The following is a 17,356-nucleotide window of genomic DNA, read 5'->3' as shown; positions in this document are numbered from 1 at the left end:
CATGTTACCAACAATAATACAACTTCAGGCAAGTCACTTCATATCTGAGGACCCTGGTTTACTCACTAATCAAAAGGAAATATCCATGCCCACTTTATAAGTTGTTTCACGAGGTCATTTAAATGAAAGCACGGAAGTCACGAGGGCCTAACACAGAGTAATTGTACACGAAAACAGTGTTTAAAATTTTTGTTTGTTTGTTTGTTTCTTTGTTTTGCGGTACATGGGCCTCTCACTGTTGTGGCCTCTCCCATTGCGGAGCACAGGCTCCGGACACGCAGGCTTAGCGGCCATGGCTCACAGGCCCAGCCGCTCCACGGCATGTGGGATCTTCCCGGACCGGGGCACGAACCCGTGTCCCCTGCGTCGGCGGCGGACTCTCAACCACTGCGCCACCAGGGAAGCCCCTTTTGTTTGTTTTTAACAGCATATTTTAAAACAGTCTGGGGGTTCCCAACAGGTGGCAATAACTTTTAAAGCCAGAGCAGGCCAGGAGGCCAGTCTGTCTGGCCCTTTCTCTCCCTGAGGCACCTGCTCTGTACCAGGCCCACTCCTAACATTTGTGGGGTGCAAGGTAAGAGTACCTATGAAGGCATGGCTGCCACATGTCTCAATATTTTAAAGTGATAAATTTGGCTTAGCAAATTGTTAAGCCAAATAAGTCTTATCATCCAGTTGTAACAAATTTACTTTCGTAATGCACTAGAAGTCTGGATGTGAATTTAAGATTCTTGGATGCCTTGGAATTCCGTGCCAAAAATGTGATGGACCAGGGAGTGTGGGCTTATAGATGTCTTTTCTTCCCACCCCTGGCTCCATCCCATACAAAGAGTGTGTTTCTGTGTGGACACCCCACCCTCCAAGCTCAATCTCTGTCCGTATCCTCCTCCAAACAACAGCCCTTTGAGCACTCCTGAGCCCAAGGGTGCACAAGTAGTTGTGTAGTTCCCTCTGGGAGGCCAGATCTGGGGAAGAGGTTCCCCCCAGTCCCACGATGTGGAAGTAGGCTCAGGGCTGTCTGGGTACATATTCTGGGGTCCTGAGTTCCTGGACCATGTTCTAAAAATTGGGGGAGGGGTTAGGATATTGATGGACATGTCCCCTTCACTTCAGGGTCTTCTCATCTGGAGAGGAAGAGAACAGCTGGAAAAGGGCCAGACAGAGCGGGACCCTTTAAAAGTGTGGCACCCAGATTCAGGACCCCTCCTGCTGTGTGTCTAGGGCCAGTGCTGCTCTGAACCCTGGTCCTCCAAGGAGCGCAATATGAGAATTGATAACTTCCTTTATACCTTTCAGTTTTTGTTTTTTTTTTTGCGGTACGCGGGCCTCTCACTGTTGTGGCCTCTCCCGCTGCGGACCACAGGCTCCGGACGTGCAGGCTCAGCGGCCATGGCTCATGGGCCCAGCTGCTCCGCGGCATGTGGGATCCTCCCGGACCGGGGCACGAACCCATGTCCCCTGCATCGGCAGGCGGACTCTCAACCACTGCGCCACCAGGGAAGCCCTACCTTTCAGATTTATACTGTTGAGTTCTGTGGTTCTGGAAGTGCCCTTTCGACAGAGTTGAAAGTCCCAATTCCTAATCCCAATGTTAGAAATGAAAAGGAGGTACCCTGGTGCCTAATATTGAACTCACAGATGGGAGTTCTGCTCAGTTCTTTCTTTGGACCACTGAGGCTGCCAAGTGACAAACAGTTGTAGCCATTCTGGTTCCTAACCAAGAGGGTATACAAACTCCGAGCATTGCTTCTGCCAAGCCAGGCGTCCCACAGTTTCTTATACAGACTCTTATTATCCATTCTCAGCCCTGGGTCTCTGCACAGCCTAGTGTCCTCAAGTCCAGAGTCTCCTGGATTATGTGGAGATGGGAAGATGGATGAGAACTGGGGTTCCAGTGATTCTGTGTACAGACTTTGACCCCGCTACCCTGTTGTCAGCATCTTGCCTCTTCTGTCTTATGCAACACCTGGTGCTTTCCAGTTCTGAGTGGCTTGGGGGTCTATTGGACATGTTGGCTCACTTTTCCAAAATATACCTTCTGTGGAGTTTCGGTTGTGCCCATCTCTGTGGCTGTCAGGAAATCCTACTCCATCTGTTTTTCATCTTCAAAAAAATTGTTGCAGTCTCTGGTTTGCTCATGTCACTACCATTTTTTTCCCCCTTGTGATTTAATATCCTTTGTGTTCTTTTACTGTTTTTTTGTTTGTTTTTTTTGTGGAGTTTCAGGAGTGAGAGGAGGAAAACATACGTAGCCAATTCACCATGTTTGACTGAGACTTATTATCTTTAGTTATTTTTTCATTGAAGTATAGTTAATGTACAGTATTATATTAGTTTCAGATATACAGCATAGAGATTCAGGGTTTTGTTTTTTTTTTTACAGATTATACTCTATTAACAGTTATTATAAAATAATGGCTATAATCCCCTATGCTATACAATATATCCTTGTTGTTTTTCTATTTTATACATAGCAGTTTGTATCTCTTAATCTCATGCCACTCACCCTTTCCCTCTCCCTGCAGGTAACCACTAGTTTGTTTTCTATATCTGTTTCTATTTTGCTATATACATTCGTTTGTATTATTTTTTAGATTCCACATATAAGTGATATCATATAGTATTTGTCTTTCTCTGACATAAGCAAAGCATAATATTCTCTAGGTCCATTCACATAGCTGCAAATGGCAGAACTTTATTCTCTTTTATGGCTGAGTAATATTCCATTGTGTGTGCTTATGTGTGTGTGTGTATTTATATATGTATGTATATATATATATATATATATTTATACCACATCTTCTTTATCCATTTGTCTGTCAGTGGACACTTGGATTGCTTCCATATCTTGGCTACTGAAAATAGTGCTGCTATGAACATTAGGGTGCATGTATCTTTTCGAATTAGTGTTTTCATTTTTTCTGGATATGTACCCAGGAGTGGAATTGCTGGATTGTGTGGTAGTTCTATTTTTAGTTTTTTGAGGAACCTCCATACTGTTTTCTGTAGTGGCTGCACCGATTTACATTCCCACCAACAGTGTACAGGGTTCTTTTTTCTCTACATCCTCACCAACACTTGTTATTTGTAGACTTTTTGATGGTAGCCATTCTGATGGGTGTGAGGTAATCTCTCACTGTGCTTTGACTTGCATTTCTCTAATATTAGAAATGTTGAGCATCTTTTCATGTGACTGTTGGCCATCTGTATATCTTCTTTGGAAAAATGTCTATTCAAGTCTTCTGCCCATTTTTTGACTGGATTGTTTGTTTTTTTGATACTGAGTTGTATGAGCTGTTTGTATATTTTGGATTTTAATCCCTTGTCAGTTGCATCATTTGCATATATTTTCTCCCATTCTGTAGGCCGTCTTTTTGTTTTATCATTGCTTTCCTTTGCATGCAAAAACTTTTAAGTTTAATTAGGTCCCATTTGTTTATTTTTGCTTTTATTTCTTTTGCCTTAGGGGACAAATCCAAAAAAATATTGCTGTGATTTATGTCAAAGAGTGTTCTGCCTATGTTATCTTCTTTATGGTATCATGTTCTACATTTAGGTCTTTAATCAATTTTGAGTTTATTTTTGTATATAGTGTGAGGAAATGTTGTAATCTCATTCTTTTACATGTAGCTGTCCAGTTTCCCCAGCACTACTTATTAAAGTGACTATCTTTTCTCCATTGTATATTCTTGCTTCCTTTCTCATAGATTAATTGACCACAGGTGTTTGGGTTTATTTCTGGGCTCACTATTCTGTTCCATTGATCTATGTGTCTGTTTTTGTGCCAATACCATGCTGTTTTGATTACTGTAGCTTTGTAGTATAGTCTGAAATCTGGGAAGGTGACACCTCCAGCTTTATTCTTTTTTTCTCAAGATTGCTTTGCCAATTCTGGTTCTTTTGTGGTTCCATATAAATTTTAGGGTTATTTGTTTTAGTTCTGTGAAAAAGGTCATCAGTATTTTCATAGGGACTGCATTAAATCTGTAGATAGCTCTGGGTAGCATGGCCATTTTAACAATATTGATTATTCCGATACAAGAGCATGGGAGATCTTTCCACTTCTTTGTATCATCTTCAGTTTCCTTCATCAGTATTTTATAGTTTGCAGAGTATAGGTCTTTTATCTTCTTGGTTAAGTTTATTCCTAGGTATTTTATTCTTTTTGATGTGATTTTTAAATGTGATTTTTTTTTTTTTTACTTTCTCTTTCTGATAGTTCATTATTAGTGACAGAGGGTTTAAATAATACTAATAAAGGAGCAGGTGCTGATGTTCATGAAGGTTTGGTCTATATCAGAATGGCCTCAAATTCCTTCTTTCCTGCATTATTTCCTTCTCTTCCTAGATTTCCTCAGAGAACCAGGGATTCACCACACTGTCAAATTGTCTACAAGCCACACTGGGTCAGTGGAAAGAACAGCCCTAATTTTTCAGACAGCAGTTATTCTTATGTTTCCCTTGTGACCTGATATTCAGGTTCCAGAGCCTAGAACTGAGCCCAGTCTCATAACCCCAGTGGGAGCTGGCTCACCAAGGTCATTTTGGAAATGTAGTCTGTGCTTTTTTTCCTCCATTAAGACTCCTCTGTTCTTGAACTTGCTCAACAGAGTATAAAACAGACAAAATGGATAGAGGCAGTTTTTATTACTCTAATCTCCTTAATGAGTTCTATGGTGAGTTAAACCCATTCATGGTCCTTATTGATATGGAAGTGTATGTGAATGTTCCTTTGCACAATTATGAACTTATTATTATATTCCTATCTGTGTATAAGTCTTTAATTTGGAAAAACCCTTTACCTCTTATATTAACTTTGTCCATACTCTGAAGAAGGGGTTTTGAGAAGCAGCAGAGCCTATATTTGAGAGCTTCTTGGGGGTAATTTTAAAAAGGATGCTTTCAGACTAGAGTATGTCCTGAAGAAAGCACCCAAGATACTTAAATCATGTCTCTGAGGGGTGGCTGAAAAAGTTGGTCATTTTTATCAGAGAGGAGAGGAAACACAGGCAGATGAGTTGCAGGTTTCAAGTACCTAAGGAACTTTTGTGGAAAAAGGACTTCATCTTCTGTGGGACTCCTACAGGCAGACCTAGGACCAGTGGTGCAAGTTAAGGAGGATGAATGCTGACCGTGAGTTGGAATCTGACCATTTGAACTGCCTCAGAGAGAGTGAGACCCCTGTCTCTGGAGGAATTTAAGTGGATGCTCTTTGACTCCTTGGCAGAACAGTTGATTATGGGAGGGAACCCAACCTCCAGCTTAGACAGTCATCCTATGACTTTTAAGTCCTTGGGTTTGGAGAGTCAGGTTTGGCATTTTATAGGAACTGATACGTCTCTTTTGTCTTATTGGTTTCCATGGTGGAGCCTATAAGAATTTTTAAACTGTTTCCAAAGTATCTTCCCAGAAGCTGTTTCTGAATTGTGCATCCTTTCTCTTGCAGGAGAAAATGCAGAAGTTTCCATGGATATTTCCCTGGCTTACCGAGATGATATGTTTGCTGAGTGGACTGAAATGGCCCATGAGAGAGTGCCCCGGAAACTCAAATGTACCTTCACCTCCCCCAAGGTAGGGTACCTTGAAGTCTCAGTTGATGAGGTTTTTTATTTTGTTTCCAGGTATGTGGGAACATTTGGTCAGACACATTTCTTGTTCCTAAGCATGCATGACCCACAAAGGTTAGTAGTCACTGTCCTTTGTCCTAGAAGAGGGCCATGTAGATATTTCATGTCCCTGCAAAGGAGGAAAGAACAGAACAAGGAATGTCTGTTTGAAGTGATTTAGTTGTTTCTCTGAAATACCTCCGTAAAAATAAATTCTTGTTCTTTGGATATTAACAAAAAGTGTTTGAAGATCATTGCTAAGTTAATTTTAGGTGTACAAATCTGTTCATATCGGTTCAATGCATGTGTCTGCTTCTCTGTTTCATCGGCATCTCTGTTGCCAAAGTCAGTGTGCAGGTGTGAAGACTAACAATCCCAGGGAACAAACACCACAGACAAAAAGAGGACCTGAGGGAGAAATCTAGTTTCCTTTGAGACCTCTCAGTTCTCTTTCATACTTTTAGGACTCTCCCTTCTTTGGTTCTTCCGGGAAGACTCATTTAACCACCAAGGGGAGGAAAGCCACTATCCTTCATTGAGAGTAGGGAGACACTTTCTCTTGGACAAAGGCCTTAGATTCTCCAGGAATTAAAATACAGGCATGGACTCAGTGACCCTCAGAGGATAGTGGGATTTGTCTGTATAAGGACCAAATCAGAATTAGTGAGGGGCCCTTTTCCAGTGCCACATGCTGCCCTCACACATGCCTCCCCAAGATTCTGTCCCCCTCCCCCCTCACCACCCCCTTCCCCCCTTGAAAGTCTCTGTGAAGTTGAAATGGAGCCGTAGTTACTGTTACTCATGGTTACTCACATTCCTCAAGAGTGTTGACAAGGAACACCACCAGCTAGGTGATCTCTGATGTCCCTTCACAGACATAAATAGTCTTGTTTTCTTTGCATGAAATGCATGAGAGGCCAAACTTCACTGAAGCACATTCCTGATTATGTCATTTGTCACTTGATATCTTCAGGTCAGTTGCTCCTGAAGGATTTGGGCTACCTTGTAGTACTCGCTCTGTTGACTGATTTAGTTCCTCTCTTCTCCTAACATTGGCCTTTCCTAACTTCACTTTTGCCTATAACTGGAAAATTGGGGTTCCCTGTGGAATGGTAAGAGTGGCAGGTTGAAGCCTCTGAGTACCATGCCCCTGCCCTGCCCATCCTGCCCCAAAGAGGAGTAAGATGGGTCCGGCCAGGTTCATGAACATTAGTTAAAGGCCTGGATTTGGAGCAAAACATACTTGGCTTCACTTCCAGGCTGTTTTCACTTACTGACTGCATGACCTCAGGCAAGGTTGCTTCATCTGTCCAAGCTTCAGTTTCTCCTTTGCAAAATGGGATAATAATACCTGCCCTGGGAATTTTTTAAGGACAAGATGAGATAATGAACCTTATCACTTAAAATCAAGTCTGGGACATGTTTCACCAGTCGGGCCAACAGGACAAAAGGTATAAATTAAAACTCTCATGGGCAAACCATGCACCCTACACATAAGCATCTTTTGGGGCACCTGGTGTTTGTTAATTCTCCCTCCCCAGGTTCCCTATACAAGAGCTATGGAAAGTGTGGTCTAAGGACTAACAGCGTCAGCATCACCTAGTAGCTTGTAGGAAATGCAGATTCCCAGGGCACACCCCAAACCTATGAATCAAAATCTCAGCATGTAGGACCAAGGAATCTGTGTTTTAACAGGATTTCAATTCCTTCTCTTAAGCCTGATAAAGTTTGAAAATCACTTCAGTAGACCCTTTACTGAATGGTCAAATATAGGGTTCCCCCCACCCAAAAGCCATCTGGAATTGTTTTGGGTAGGCCTTTGGGGGCAATCTGTAGGTAAAAATGAATGGTCAAGAGAAATTGGAGGTAGCAGGAGAGAGATATGTAATATTTCTAGACCTTTATATGCAATGGAGGAAATTAATTAAAAGTTGACCTCATCATTCAGAGGTTAAGACTGGTTGGCTGTCTAAGCTAAAGGATATAAAGCTTTTGGATATGGAATTTAAACCTCAGAAAAGGGAAAAGTCATTTCTCATCTTATGTATACACTTAGAGGGCACTGAGAAGCAGAGTCAGGGGGAGGCCGTTAAGAAGACTACAACTGCTTCTTAATGACAGTTGCTTAATTATCTTTAGGATGTGTTGATCCCTTTCAAGAAAGGTATTAAACCTTGAAAAGTGTGAAGGAAATGAATCATCAAATCTATGCTTTTTGATTGCAGTGAAATTTAGACTTGAGTTTGAAGATTAAATGAGAAATTGCTTTAAAGCCTTTTAGTCCCTGGTGGATTGTGAAGTTAAAAAAAAAGTCAAGTTGCCACCTGCTGTAATTTGTCCTAATTAGCCAGGCTTATGCTGGATTTGGGGGAGGGTGGAGGGATGTGGGGGAAAGGAAAAGGAGGGAGGAAGAGAGAGAAGGAAATCTTTCTTCCTAAATGCCCTAAATACTGGCAGAGGCAGAACCTCAGTGAATAAGGAAAAGTCCCCAGCAGGATACAGTGAATTTGTCTCTCAGACAGGTAGGCCAGGCCAGGATCCCAGGACCCTGTGTGTCTCTCTCATTTGTTGGACTTAGGTAAACTTGTCTCATGTGGTGGTGTTACCCTTTCTGTAGGGACAGGGAAGTGGAGGACACACAGAGACCCCTGACGGGGCATTAGAAGGAACCCCAGAGATCATATAATTAAACGTTCTTGCTTTACTTAGGAAGAAAGTGAGGCCAAATGAGGTGGATGACCTTCCCCAGGTACCCAGCAATGGGTGAGGTCAGGACTAGAATTTCAGCCTCCTGGCTTGAAGTTCAGGGCCCCCCTTATCACAGCACAATGCCTGCCTTCAGGCATGTCTGAGGCAAAACAGCATTCCTTTCTTTCTGCTGCACTCACGAGTCCTCCTCCGAATCAGAGCTGGAGGCTGGACTTGGGAGACCCACGTCCTCAACCCAATTCTGCCATGACTTTTGGACCTTGGGTGAGCCACATAATCAAGTCAGTGGCATTAGACTAAATAAGTTTTGTTTCCTTCAAACTCTCAGTTTCTATAAATAAGACCCTGACTGGAAACACATCAGAAAACCCACCTCTTGCTGTTACCATAGCAGGTAATCAGCCTCCTGAGTGCAGCTTCATCTGAGGCTGAGTTAGAGCCTGTACTGTATTTTCAGTAGTTCTGCAGAGTCCTAATAATAGCCTTGATTTGTAAGTATAAGAGAAAGGAGCAGAGGGGAGAGGAAGACAGATTTATACAGGAAGACTCATCCAACCTGAAGCTGGAGTTTGGAAAAGAAGGATCCTTTCTACAGAAGAATTTTTAAAATCTTACATGCCGTGTCTAATCAACTGGTAGTTCTGATAAGAGCCCCTTAGACCTTAGAGGATGAAAAATTATCATGATTGATTAGTGATGTCTGCCATGAGTGGGAAAGGGAAAAGTGGAAGTGCATAAGCAAGATATTTGCCTGCTCTACCTCTAGTTATGTGTGTCTTCCATTCCTGTACAAAGGTCTGTTTATTGCACTCTAAGCTCTGACTGTCCAGTAAAGAGCACCCCCATCCCCTGCCCCAAGATCACAGAAGAAACAGACTCCTTTTTATCTTCCTTTTGATTTCTCCACTGGATTTTTTACTCTGAAGATTAACAAAAAATTTTGGAGGCCCTGAGAATTTAGGCTTAGGAACACCAAATCAGTCCCCCATCACTTCATCAGGAGGTAATACGCAAACATTGAAGCTGGCATACGAACCCAGCAGTGAAGACAAGACACTCATCTGCTTTATCAGGGAAGAGTCCTCGGTTGCTGAGGCTCCTGCCTATACGTGTCCATACTTACCCGCTTCCCCCACCCCTCAGCTGGGACACATAGCCATGTGTCCTGCGAAGGAAGAGCAGAATTTAGTTTTCAAAAGCAAGTTGTACTACTTGCCAATCTCCCACTGCCATGTGCTGGCTGGTACCTCTTAAATTGTTTGGCAGGAAGTCCAAGAGGCTTTTCTAGAAACTGGGCTAAATTTTTGTTTATTTAATTTCTGCTCCCTCTGCCATCTTGTCTCTTGGGCAGTTAGAAAGCTTTAGAGGCAGAGAATTGCAAGTGGTCATCTCTAGCAAGCTAATCTCATTGTTTCCTTTCATCTCCCTGTGTCTTCCCCAAATTCCAAGGGCTTCTTGGGTAGCTTCTTTTTTTTTTTTGGTCAAATCAATAAAAAGTAGATATTTTCAGCTTCTGGTAGCTTCTCCTGCAGGCCAAAACCATGTAAATAAGTAGTCATCATCCAAGAAAGTGATGAACATTAGCAAGGGCTTCCTCCTGAACATTTGAGTTGACTGTTCTACAGAGCCTTAGAGGTCTCCGATGGTATGCTGCAAATAAAATTGTAGCCCTGGTAGACCAGGTTAGTCTGACGTGAGGCTCTAATGAGGACTGAAGAGCTGAGAAAGGTGTCGAAATAGAAGAAATTTCTGCTTGTTACCTAAAATTTCTGGTTCTGTCTTGAATGTGGCTGGGTTTTATTTTTATCTTTTTATAAAGTTATTTATTTCTTTTTGGTTGTGTTGGGTCTTCGTTGCTGTGCGCGGGCTTTCTCTTGTTGCAGCGAGTGGGGGCTACTCTTCATTGTGGTGTGCGTGCTTCTCACTGCGGTGGCTTTTCTTGTTGCGGAGCATGGGCTCTAGGCACGTGGGCTTCAGTAGTTGTGGCTCGCCAGTTCAGTAGTTGTGGCTTGTGGGCTCTAGAGTGCAGGCTCAGTAGTTGTGGCTCATGGGCTTAGGTGCTCTGTGGCATGTGGGATCTTCCTGGACCAGGGCTTGAACCCATGTCCCCTGCATTGGCAGGAGGATTCTTAACCACTGTACCACCAGGGAAGTCCCTGGGTTTTATTTTGTGGGAGGGGGCAGCTTGTAGATGCCATGCCTCCAGTGTACCCTATTATCTGTACCTCTGAGGTATACCTTTAAGCATTAGCTTTTTAGAATTGGTGATATGAGGCAAAGGCAAGACACTTCAGACATCGTCTATTGGAAATAGTGACCATGCCTCAAACCCTCCACTCTTCTTCCAGACCGCAGAACATGAGGGCCGTTACTATGAATGTGACGTCCTTCCTTTCATGGAAATTGGGTCTGTGGCTCATAAGTATTACCTTCTAAACATCCGGCTGCCTGTGAACGAGAAGAAGAAAATCAATGTTGGGATTGGAGAGATTAAGGATATCCGGCTGGTGGTAAGTGAATCTGATTGATCCAGGAAGCCTGTCACATCAAAGCACTGGCTAAGAACACTGGTTGTGAGCATGTGTATTAGAAAGATGCTCCATCTCACTCTTGAATTCTCCATGTCTCAACTATTTCATTGAGAAGTAAGAAGAATAACAAACCCATGGAAATGGAAAGTAATGCAATTATTGTGTCCATTTAAGATTTTATTATGATGGTCATGATTATATAGTGAATAACACCAAGATAAAGTAATTTTTTTTTACATGTTTCACCTTGCAAGCACAAATGTTAAAGGGAGCAGTTGTGATTTAGGTTCTTTCCATTTTATCTCTTTAGTAGGGGAAAAAATAGAATGTTCAGCATGACTTTTTATATCTAATTTAGGATTTTTTACATCTAAAAAACAAATTCATATTTACTCTAGAAAATTAGAAGCACAAATAAGCACAGAGTAGAACATAAACGTTACCTGTAACATCCTGCCATCTAGAGAAATAACCACTTTGAGGTTATGCTGTATCTCCTCAATTTTTTTCTCTGTGTATATACGTATATAATCCTTCCCTTACAAAAAAAAAGGCCATCATACTCAACTGACTCTTTCGTTCCTTGCTTTTTAAAATTAATTGTATGTATCTTTCCTTGGAAGAAATTTTGAGAATATTTAAAATGTCTTAATTTGGGATTATTCTACATGAAACCCAGAATTTCAGTGTTTCTGTATCTTCATTAGCAAATACTAAAAGCACTTTGATACAGTGGTTTTCAAGAGTTTCTTCACTGTGAAATACAGTGGCTGGTGCTTATGTATATACCAACTTTCATGGGCATACTATGTCAGTAGGCACCCACAAAATCTTTTTCATCTCTTGAAGAGAGAATGTGTTTATATGCAACTCCTGTGGCAGTGACATCCATTCCACCCCTTTCTCTCCACTAAAGGAAGGATATTGTAACACAAGTAGGGTATAATGAAATCTTATGGGAATAACCTGAAAGCCACTCTAACAAATTTTAAAAAAATGTTGTTATCATTAACAATACTGTATTAATAGAAACAAATCACATTACAACTGTATTCCAACTGTTGGCACAATGTAGGCACTCAATATTTGTCTGATGAGTGTATTAACTAGACACCCACATATTACTGAACGCCCACATATTATTAAAAACATGATGGAAAATATTTGTGTTGAGATCTGGGATTGATTCACCAATGAATGGCAAGGGTATGTGTAAAGTTACATATGTATTCAAGATGTTGATAATATAATACATTTCTCTGAGTTCATAAAGAGTTTGTGACAAAAAAAAATTAATGGTATATTGTGAATACAGTATAAATATACTTTGTAGTACTGCTTAGCATTCCACAGTACGGATTTACCTTAACACGTTTTACCAATGCCAACATTTTGGGCATCTAAGATAGCTCCAATTTTTCAATGAAAACCTTATAGACAAATCTTTGATCATGTTCTTAATCATTCCCTTAGGATAGAATGAGTCTATCTTTATGCCTTTTGATTTATATTTCTACAGTGCCTGAGGAGGGGCCCAGGGGGGTAGGATGAGGACAGTACATGCTGTGAATGTTAGCGCTCTTGATCTTGAAAGTTCAGCAAAAAGATCTCCATTTACCTCTCCCCAGAATGCATCTGCTGGTAGAAAATAACACTAAGATATATTGACCTTCAAAATTATGATTGGTCTCTATCTAGGGAATTCACCAAAATGGAGGCTTCACCAAGGTGTGGTTTGCCATGAAGACCTTCCTTACACCCAGCATCTTCATCATTATGGTGTGGTATTGGAGAAGGATCACCATGATGTCTCGACCCCCAGTGCTTCTGGAAAAGTAAGAGCTGATTTTGGAGCACCCTTAAGGAACGCTGGCATCCTGTGATTTGCCTGCCATGGACCTGGTTTTGCTGGGGGCCTAGTTCAAGTGGTCAGTGTGTTATCAATACTTGGGCTGGTGATTTGACCACAAATCAGCCTGGACTCCTTTTTCTCCTTCAGCTTTCATATGCAAATTATTATTAAATCCTAGGGGTTCTACTGCTCTCATATTTCCAGCTCTCTGTTGTATCTTTGCTCTTCATTTCCATGTTCTGAATCAGATACTTCTCTCTATTACAGTGGACGAACTGCCTTGCTGCTAACTGATCCCAACCCCTCTCACTGCCAGAAGGATGATGTTTCTGTAGACATAGCCCCTTTCTCTCCCACATTATTGACTTTTTCCTTTCTGCTGGATTATTCCCATTAATACACAGACACACTCTGCCTTCTCCCATTCTTAGTCAAAACTCTTTGTACTTCCCCCTGAAGCCACCACACCAATTTTTCTGCTTTTTACAGCAAAACTCCTCAAAAATCTTGTCTATATATCTTCTCCTCCCGCTTTTTCTTGAGCTCCTTCAACCCCTTATTAAAATTGCTCAACAGAACCACCAATGGCCTCCACATTCCAAATCCAGTGCTCATTTCTCAGTCCTCGCTTTTCTTGACTTGTCATTAGCATTTGGCATAACTGATCACTCCCTTTTTCTTCATAGAGCCTCCTCCACATTCTCATTGTTATTCTCCTTTGCTGACCACTCAGTCTCCATGGCTGTTTCCAATGATTTTTCCGACCTCTTAAACTTTGGAACCAGGGCTCGGTCTTTGGACATCTTCTTTTTCTTAGCTACGCTGCTTTCCCTGGGTGATCTCATCTAGTCTTGTGGTCTTAAAAAATCATCTACACTCTGATGACTCTACATTTACATGGTCAACCTCAGCTTCTCCCAAATCTAGACCCAAATATTCTACCTGTTTACTTAACATCTTCACTCACACAGAAATGTAACACATACGAAGAACACTTGTTTTCCTCTCACTTCAAACTTGCTCCTCTTCGGGCCCTCCTGGTCTTTGGAATTGGCAACTCTATCCTTTCAGCTGCTCAGAAGCAGCTGAGCAGACATGTAGGAGGCATCCTTTACTTCTCTTTTTTCACACGCCTCTTCCAACACACCAGGAAATCTCACCATTTCCATTCCTACCACCCTAATCTAACTCACCATGATTTCTCATTTTTCACCTGGATTATAGGAAATAGCCTCTTATTTGCTATAAGATGCTCCTCTTGTTTCCATCATTTTCCTTCCTGAAATCTATTCATACAGCAGACAGACTGTTCCCTTTTAAGTAGAAATTGGATGACGTCACTGCTCTGCTCAAAACTCTCTACTGGCTTTTCATTTCCTTTGCTCTGGCCTATAAACCCTCGATGATCCTGGCTCTTCACCACCTCTAAATTTTATCTCCTATTCTCTGCACCACCTACCATCCACCTTGATGGTTCTCAGACATGCCCAGCATGCACCCACCTTAGAGCCTTTGCACTTGCTATTCTCTTCATCTGAAGTGCTCTTTCCCAGGTATCATTGTGGCTCAATGCCTCATTTCCTTCAGGACCTGATATAATTTCTGTCTTAAAGGCTTTTTCCCATCTACCTTATTTAAATTGCACCCGATCTCTCTCCATTCTCCTACCTTGCTTTATTATACTTCTTCATAATACTCATTCTCTATTTATTTATTATCATTCCTCCCATACCCCTCCACTCACCCCATCTGAATACAAGCATCACTAGAGCAGAATTCTTACCTACTTTGTTTACTACTATATCCCCAGCATTTAGAATAGTGACTGGAACATAGTAGGAGCTCAATAAATATAAATTTGTTGAATGAATGAATGGAATGATGTCACTCCATTGCTTAACCTTCTTATTGGATCCTCAGTCCTTTCAAGATAATTTTCAAATTCTCTAATGAGGTATGCAAGTTTCTTTACCAGCTCAGCCTTTTTTATTTCTCTGGTATCATGTCCTGTCATTTCCTGATATGTGCCACATACAGATCCCCAAATGCTTCAGGCTGTTCCAGACTTCCGTGCCTCCCTCCAGGCTCTTCCTTCTGCTGGGAATGCCCTTCCACCTCCCTAATCTTGACTCACAACTCAGTTCAATTTCTGTCTCTATCAAAGTGAGAAATCCTGGTAGCAGCCTGTGCACACTTCTGTCACATTACTTATCACAGTTTGTCTGGCTCAGCCACTGAATATACCTCCTTGAAGGAAAGAACTGGTCCTATTCATTTAGGTATGTATGTCCCTAACAAAATGCCTGGTACATGATTTGTGCTTAATAAACATATCATGGGTGTGAATGAAAGTGTGAATAAGTCAGTAACAAAATGAATGATATTTTGATAGAGAAGTGGAAATAACAGGAGAAAAGCAAAATAAAAATGAAACAAGCAGCTAAAATAATTTGTATTTCATATTGTTTGGAGTCATGTATTATTGAAACAAATATGCTTGTATACTTTATAGTTGCTGAGGATATCATAATAATGAGTGTTCTTAATGATCAGGTTAATGATAACCTGAATAGGTAAGAGCAGATAATTATATTCAGTGAGGTCTGTTTAAGAAGGCAAGGGAGGGTGAAAACACTATAGGAAGCTCTTGATCTGACGTGGCACCAAGATAAAGTCCAGAGCATTCAGGAGGTTAGGTTCAGTTACTGTGTAGAAAGATTAATGTAACACTCCTTCATTCTGCAGTGGTGCCAGTGAAAGAAGACATTTAGCATCTCCGTGTAAAGACTCATTATGAGAGCAAAGAAACTGATCATATGGCTTCAGTCCCAATATGTAACATCTCAGTTCCCAAAACTGGGTTTTGATTTTTAAATCAAAAATGTTTTGCCTCCCAGATGAATAAAGTAGTTTTCCTGATATTGTCTCACCATCAGAGTCATCTTTGCCCTTGGGATTTCCATGACTTTTATCAATATCCCAGTGGAATGGTTTTCCATTGGGTTTGACTGGACCTGGATGCTATTGTTTGGCGATATCCGACAGGGCATCTTCTATGCAATGCTTCTCTCCTTCTGGATCATCTTCTGTGGTGAGCACATGATGGTAAGAGCGCCCTGGGGAAGAGGCAGTGGATGAGGCAGAATAAACTAGTGGTTACAGGAGTAGTGAGCTCAAGAGCCCTGGAGTCAGACTCGTGGTTCAGGTTCCTGCATTACCACTTATTAACTAGCTGGCAAGTGACTTGACCACTCTGAATCTCAGGTTCCTCAACTATAAAATGGGTTTTAAAGGCTAATGTATAGGGTTTTCGTGAGGTTTAAATGAGATAACATGGCTAAGTATTTAGCAGAAAGTAAATGCACAAACATTAATGATGATCACTCTTTCTTGTCCTTTGGCTTCATCTCTGCTTGTGCCTAGGACCAAGGTAACCGCCAGAGAATGTGGGCCGGGCTCTTTCCAGCTGGCAATTTGTCCAGGTGGCCTAGTAACCCCTATTACCCTGAAATACTGACCTCCCTGGTCTAAGTTTGCACAGACACCAAATCATATTTCAAGAGGGATTGAAGATACCATGGATAAAAATAAGAATGGTGCAGTCATCACGTTGTGGCTAGGAGGATAGGCCAGCTGGAGCTTGGTCCTTGTGTCAGGCACATGGGCCTCATAGTAGAGCGGACTGTTTTTAAATTCCATTATGGTTTGATCATTGCTTCTGAAGCCTTGCAGCCCTTCCACAAGAGCAGTGAGCAGAGAGAGAAGCTCTTCCTTACAGCTGGGGTGGGCATGAGGGGTCCTTCAGCCCTCGGCAGCAGGGATGGGAGTTGAGGTGACTCAGGGGGCAGCAGCAGGACAGCCAGTCTGGGTGGATTGCCTAGCCTGGATGCTACGACATGTCTTTTACCTTTCCCTGTTTTCTCACTTTACATTCCTTCATTTTCTGTCTCTTAACATCTTTGTATATCTATCAAGAGGAATCATTCTTCTTTTTAATGAAGATAGACTTTATTTCTATTTTCCTAACCATAAGAGACCTCTTACACTTGACGTATTTTAATGCATTTAAGTCTTTATTTTGTCCTCTGGGAACTACCCCACCTGAAAAAACACAAGTGATAAGTCACATAGGAATTTAATTCTGAATGAGTTATTTTGTGGATCACAGAACTTCCACTACCTAAGGGGAGCAAAATTTGCCACTCAAAACCAAAATATCTCTTTGACGTGTGAATTATTTCTAGCTGAAACAATCAAGGTTCAAAAGACTCAGGAAGAAACTTGGACCTTCCCCCTAACTGCCTAAAACAATTTCAGTAGAGGCCCTGTTCCCTGAATAGAGCTATCACCAGAGACATCTGCAAGAATATGGGCTGGGTGTGGTGGGGAAAACTCTAAGCAGGGCCTCAAAAATCAGTTTACTCCATCTCATTGCGTCAGCAGGGCCCAGCAAACATTTATTTACCAAACATTTGGTTTTCCATCTCCATGTGAATTGCCTTCCTCCTCTTTGAAGTCCCAAACCACTACCCCCAACAGCCTCTTTTGTCTTCAGCTGAAGATGGTATTTAAGAAGTGAGGGTCAGCGGCCTGGTGATTAGGTCAAGGTATTTATAAAAGCTAAGCAAAGTGTGGATCTATTTTTTAGATAATTTATG

General features: G+C 41.6%; 1 protein-coding gene across 2 annotated transcripts in view; it reads left to right on the top strand.

The window, feature by feature from the left end:
* Positions 1-17,356, top strand: part of WLS (Wnt ligand secretion mediator) — a gene marked incomplete at both ends in the record, with an annotated part of 104,821 nt that overhangs the window by 61,761 nt on the left and 25,704 nt on the right. For both annotated transcript variants that reach the window (XM_079726509.1, XM_079726508.1), the window contains 4 exons: positions 5,447-5,571; positions 10,664-10,825; positions 12,545-12,681; positions 15,635-15,803. In XM_079726509.1, the coding sequence (XP_079582635.1) occupies positions 5,447-5,571; positions 10,664-10,825; positions 12,545-12,681; positions 15,635-15,803 (593 nt within the window). The remainder of the gene's footprint in view (positions 1-5,446; positions 5,572-10,663; positions 10,826-12,544; positions 12,682-15,634; positions 15,804-17,356) is intronic.

This window comes from Hyperoodon ampullatus (genome assembly GCF_949752795.1).
Source record: "Hyperoodon ampullatus genome assembly, chromosome: 2".
NCBI classification, from domain to species: domain Eukaryota; kingdom Metazoa; phylum Chordata; class Mammalia; order Artiodactyla; family Ziphiidae; genus Hyperoodon; species Hyperoodon ampullatus.
Note: the sequence above shows the minus strand (reverse complement) of the source record. Positions and strands in the feature narration are given on the sequence as shown.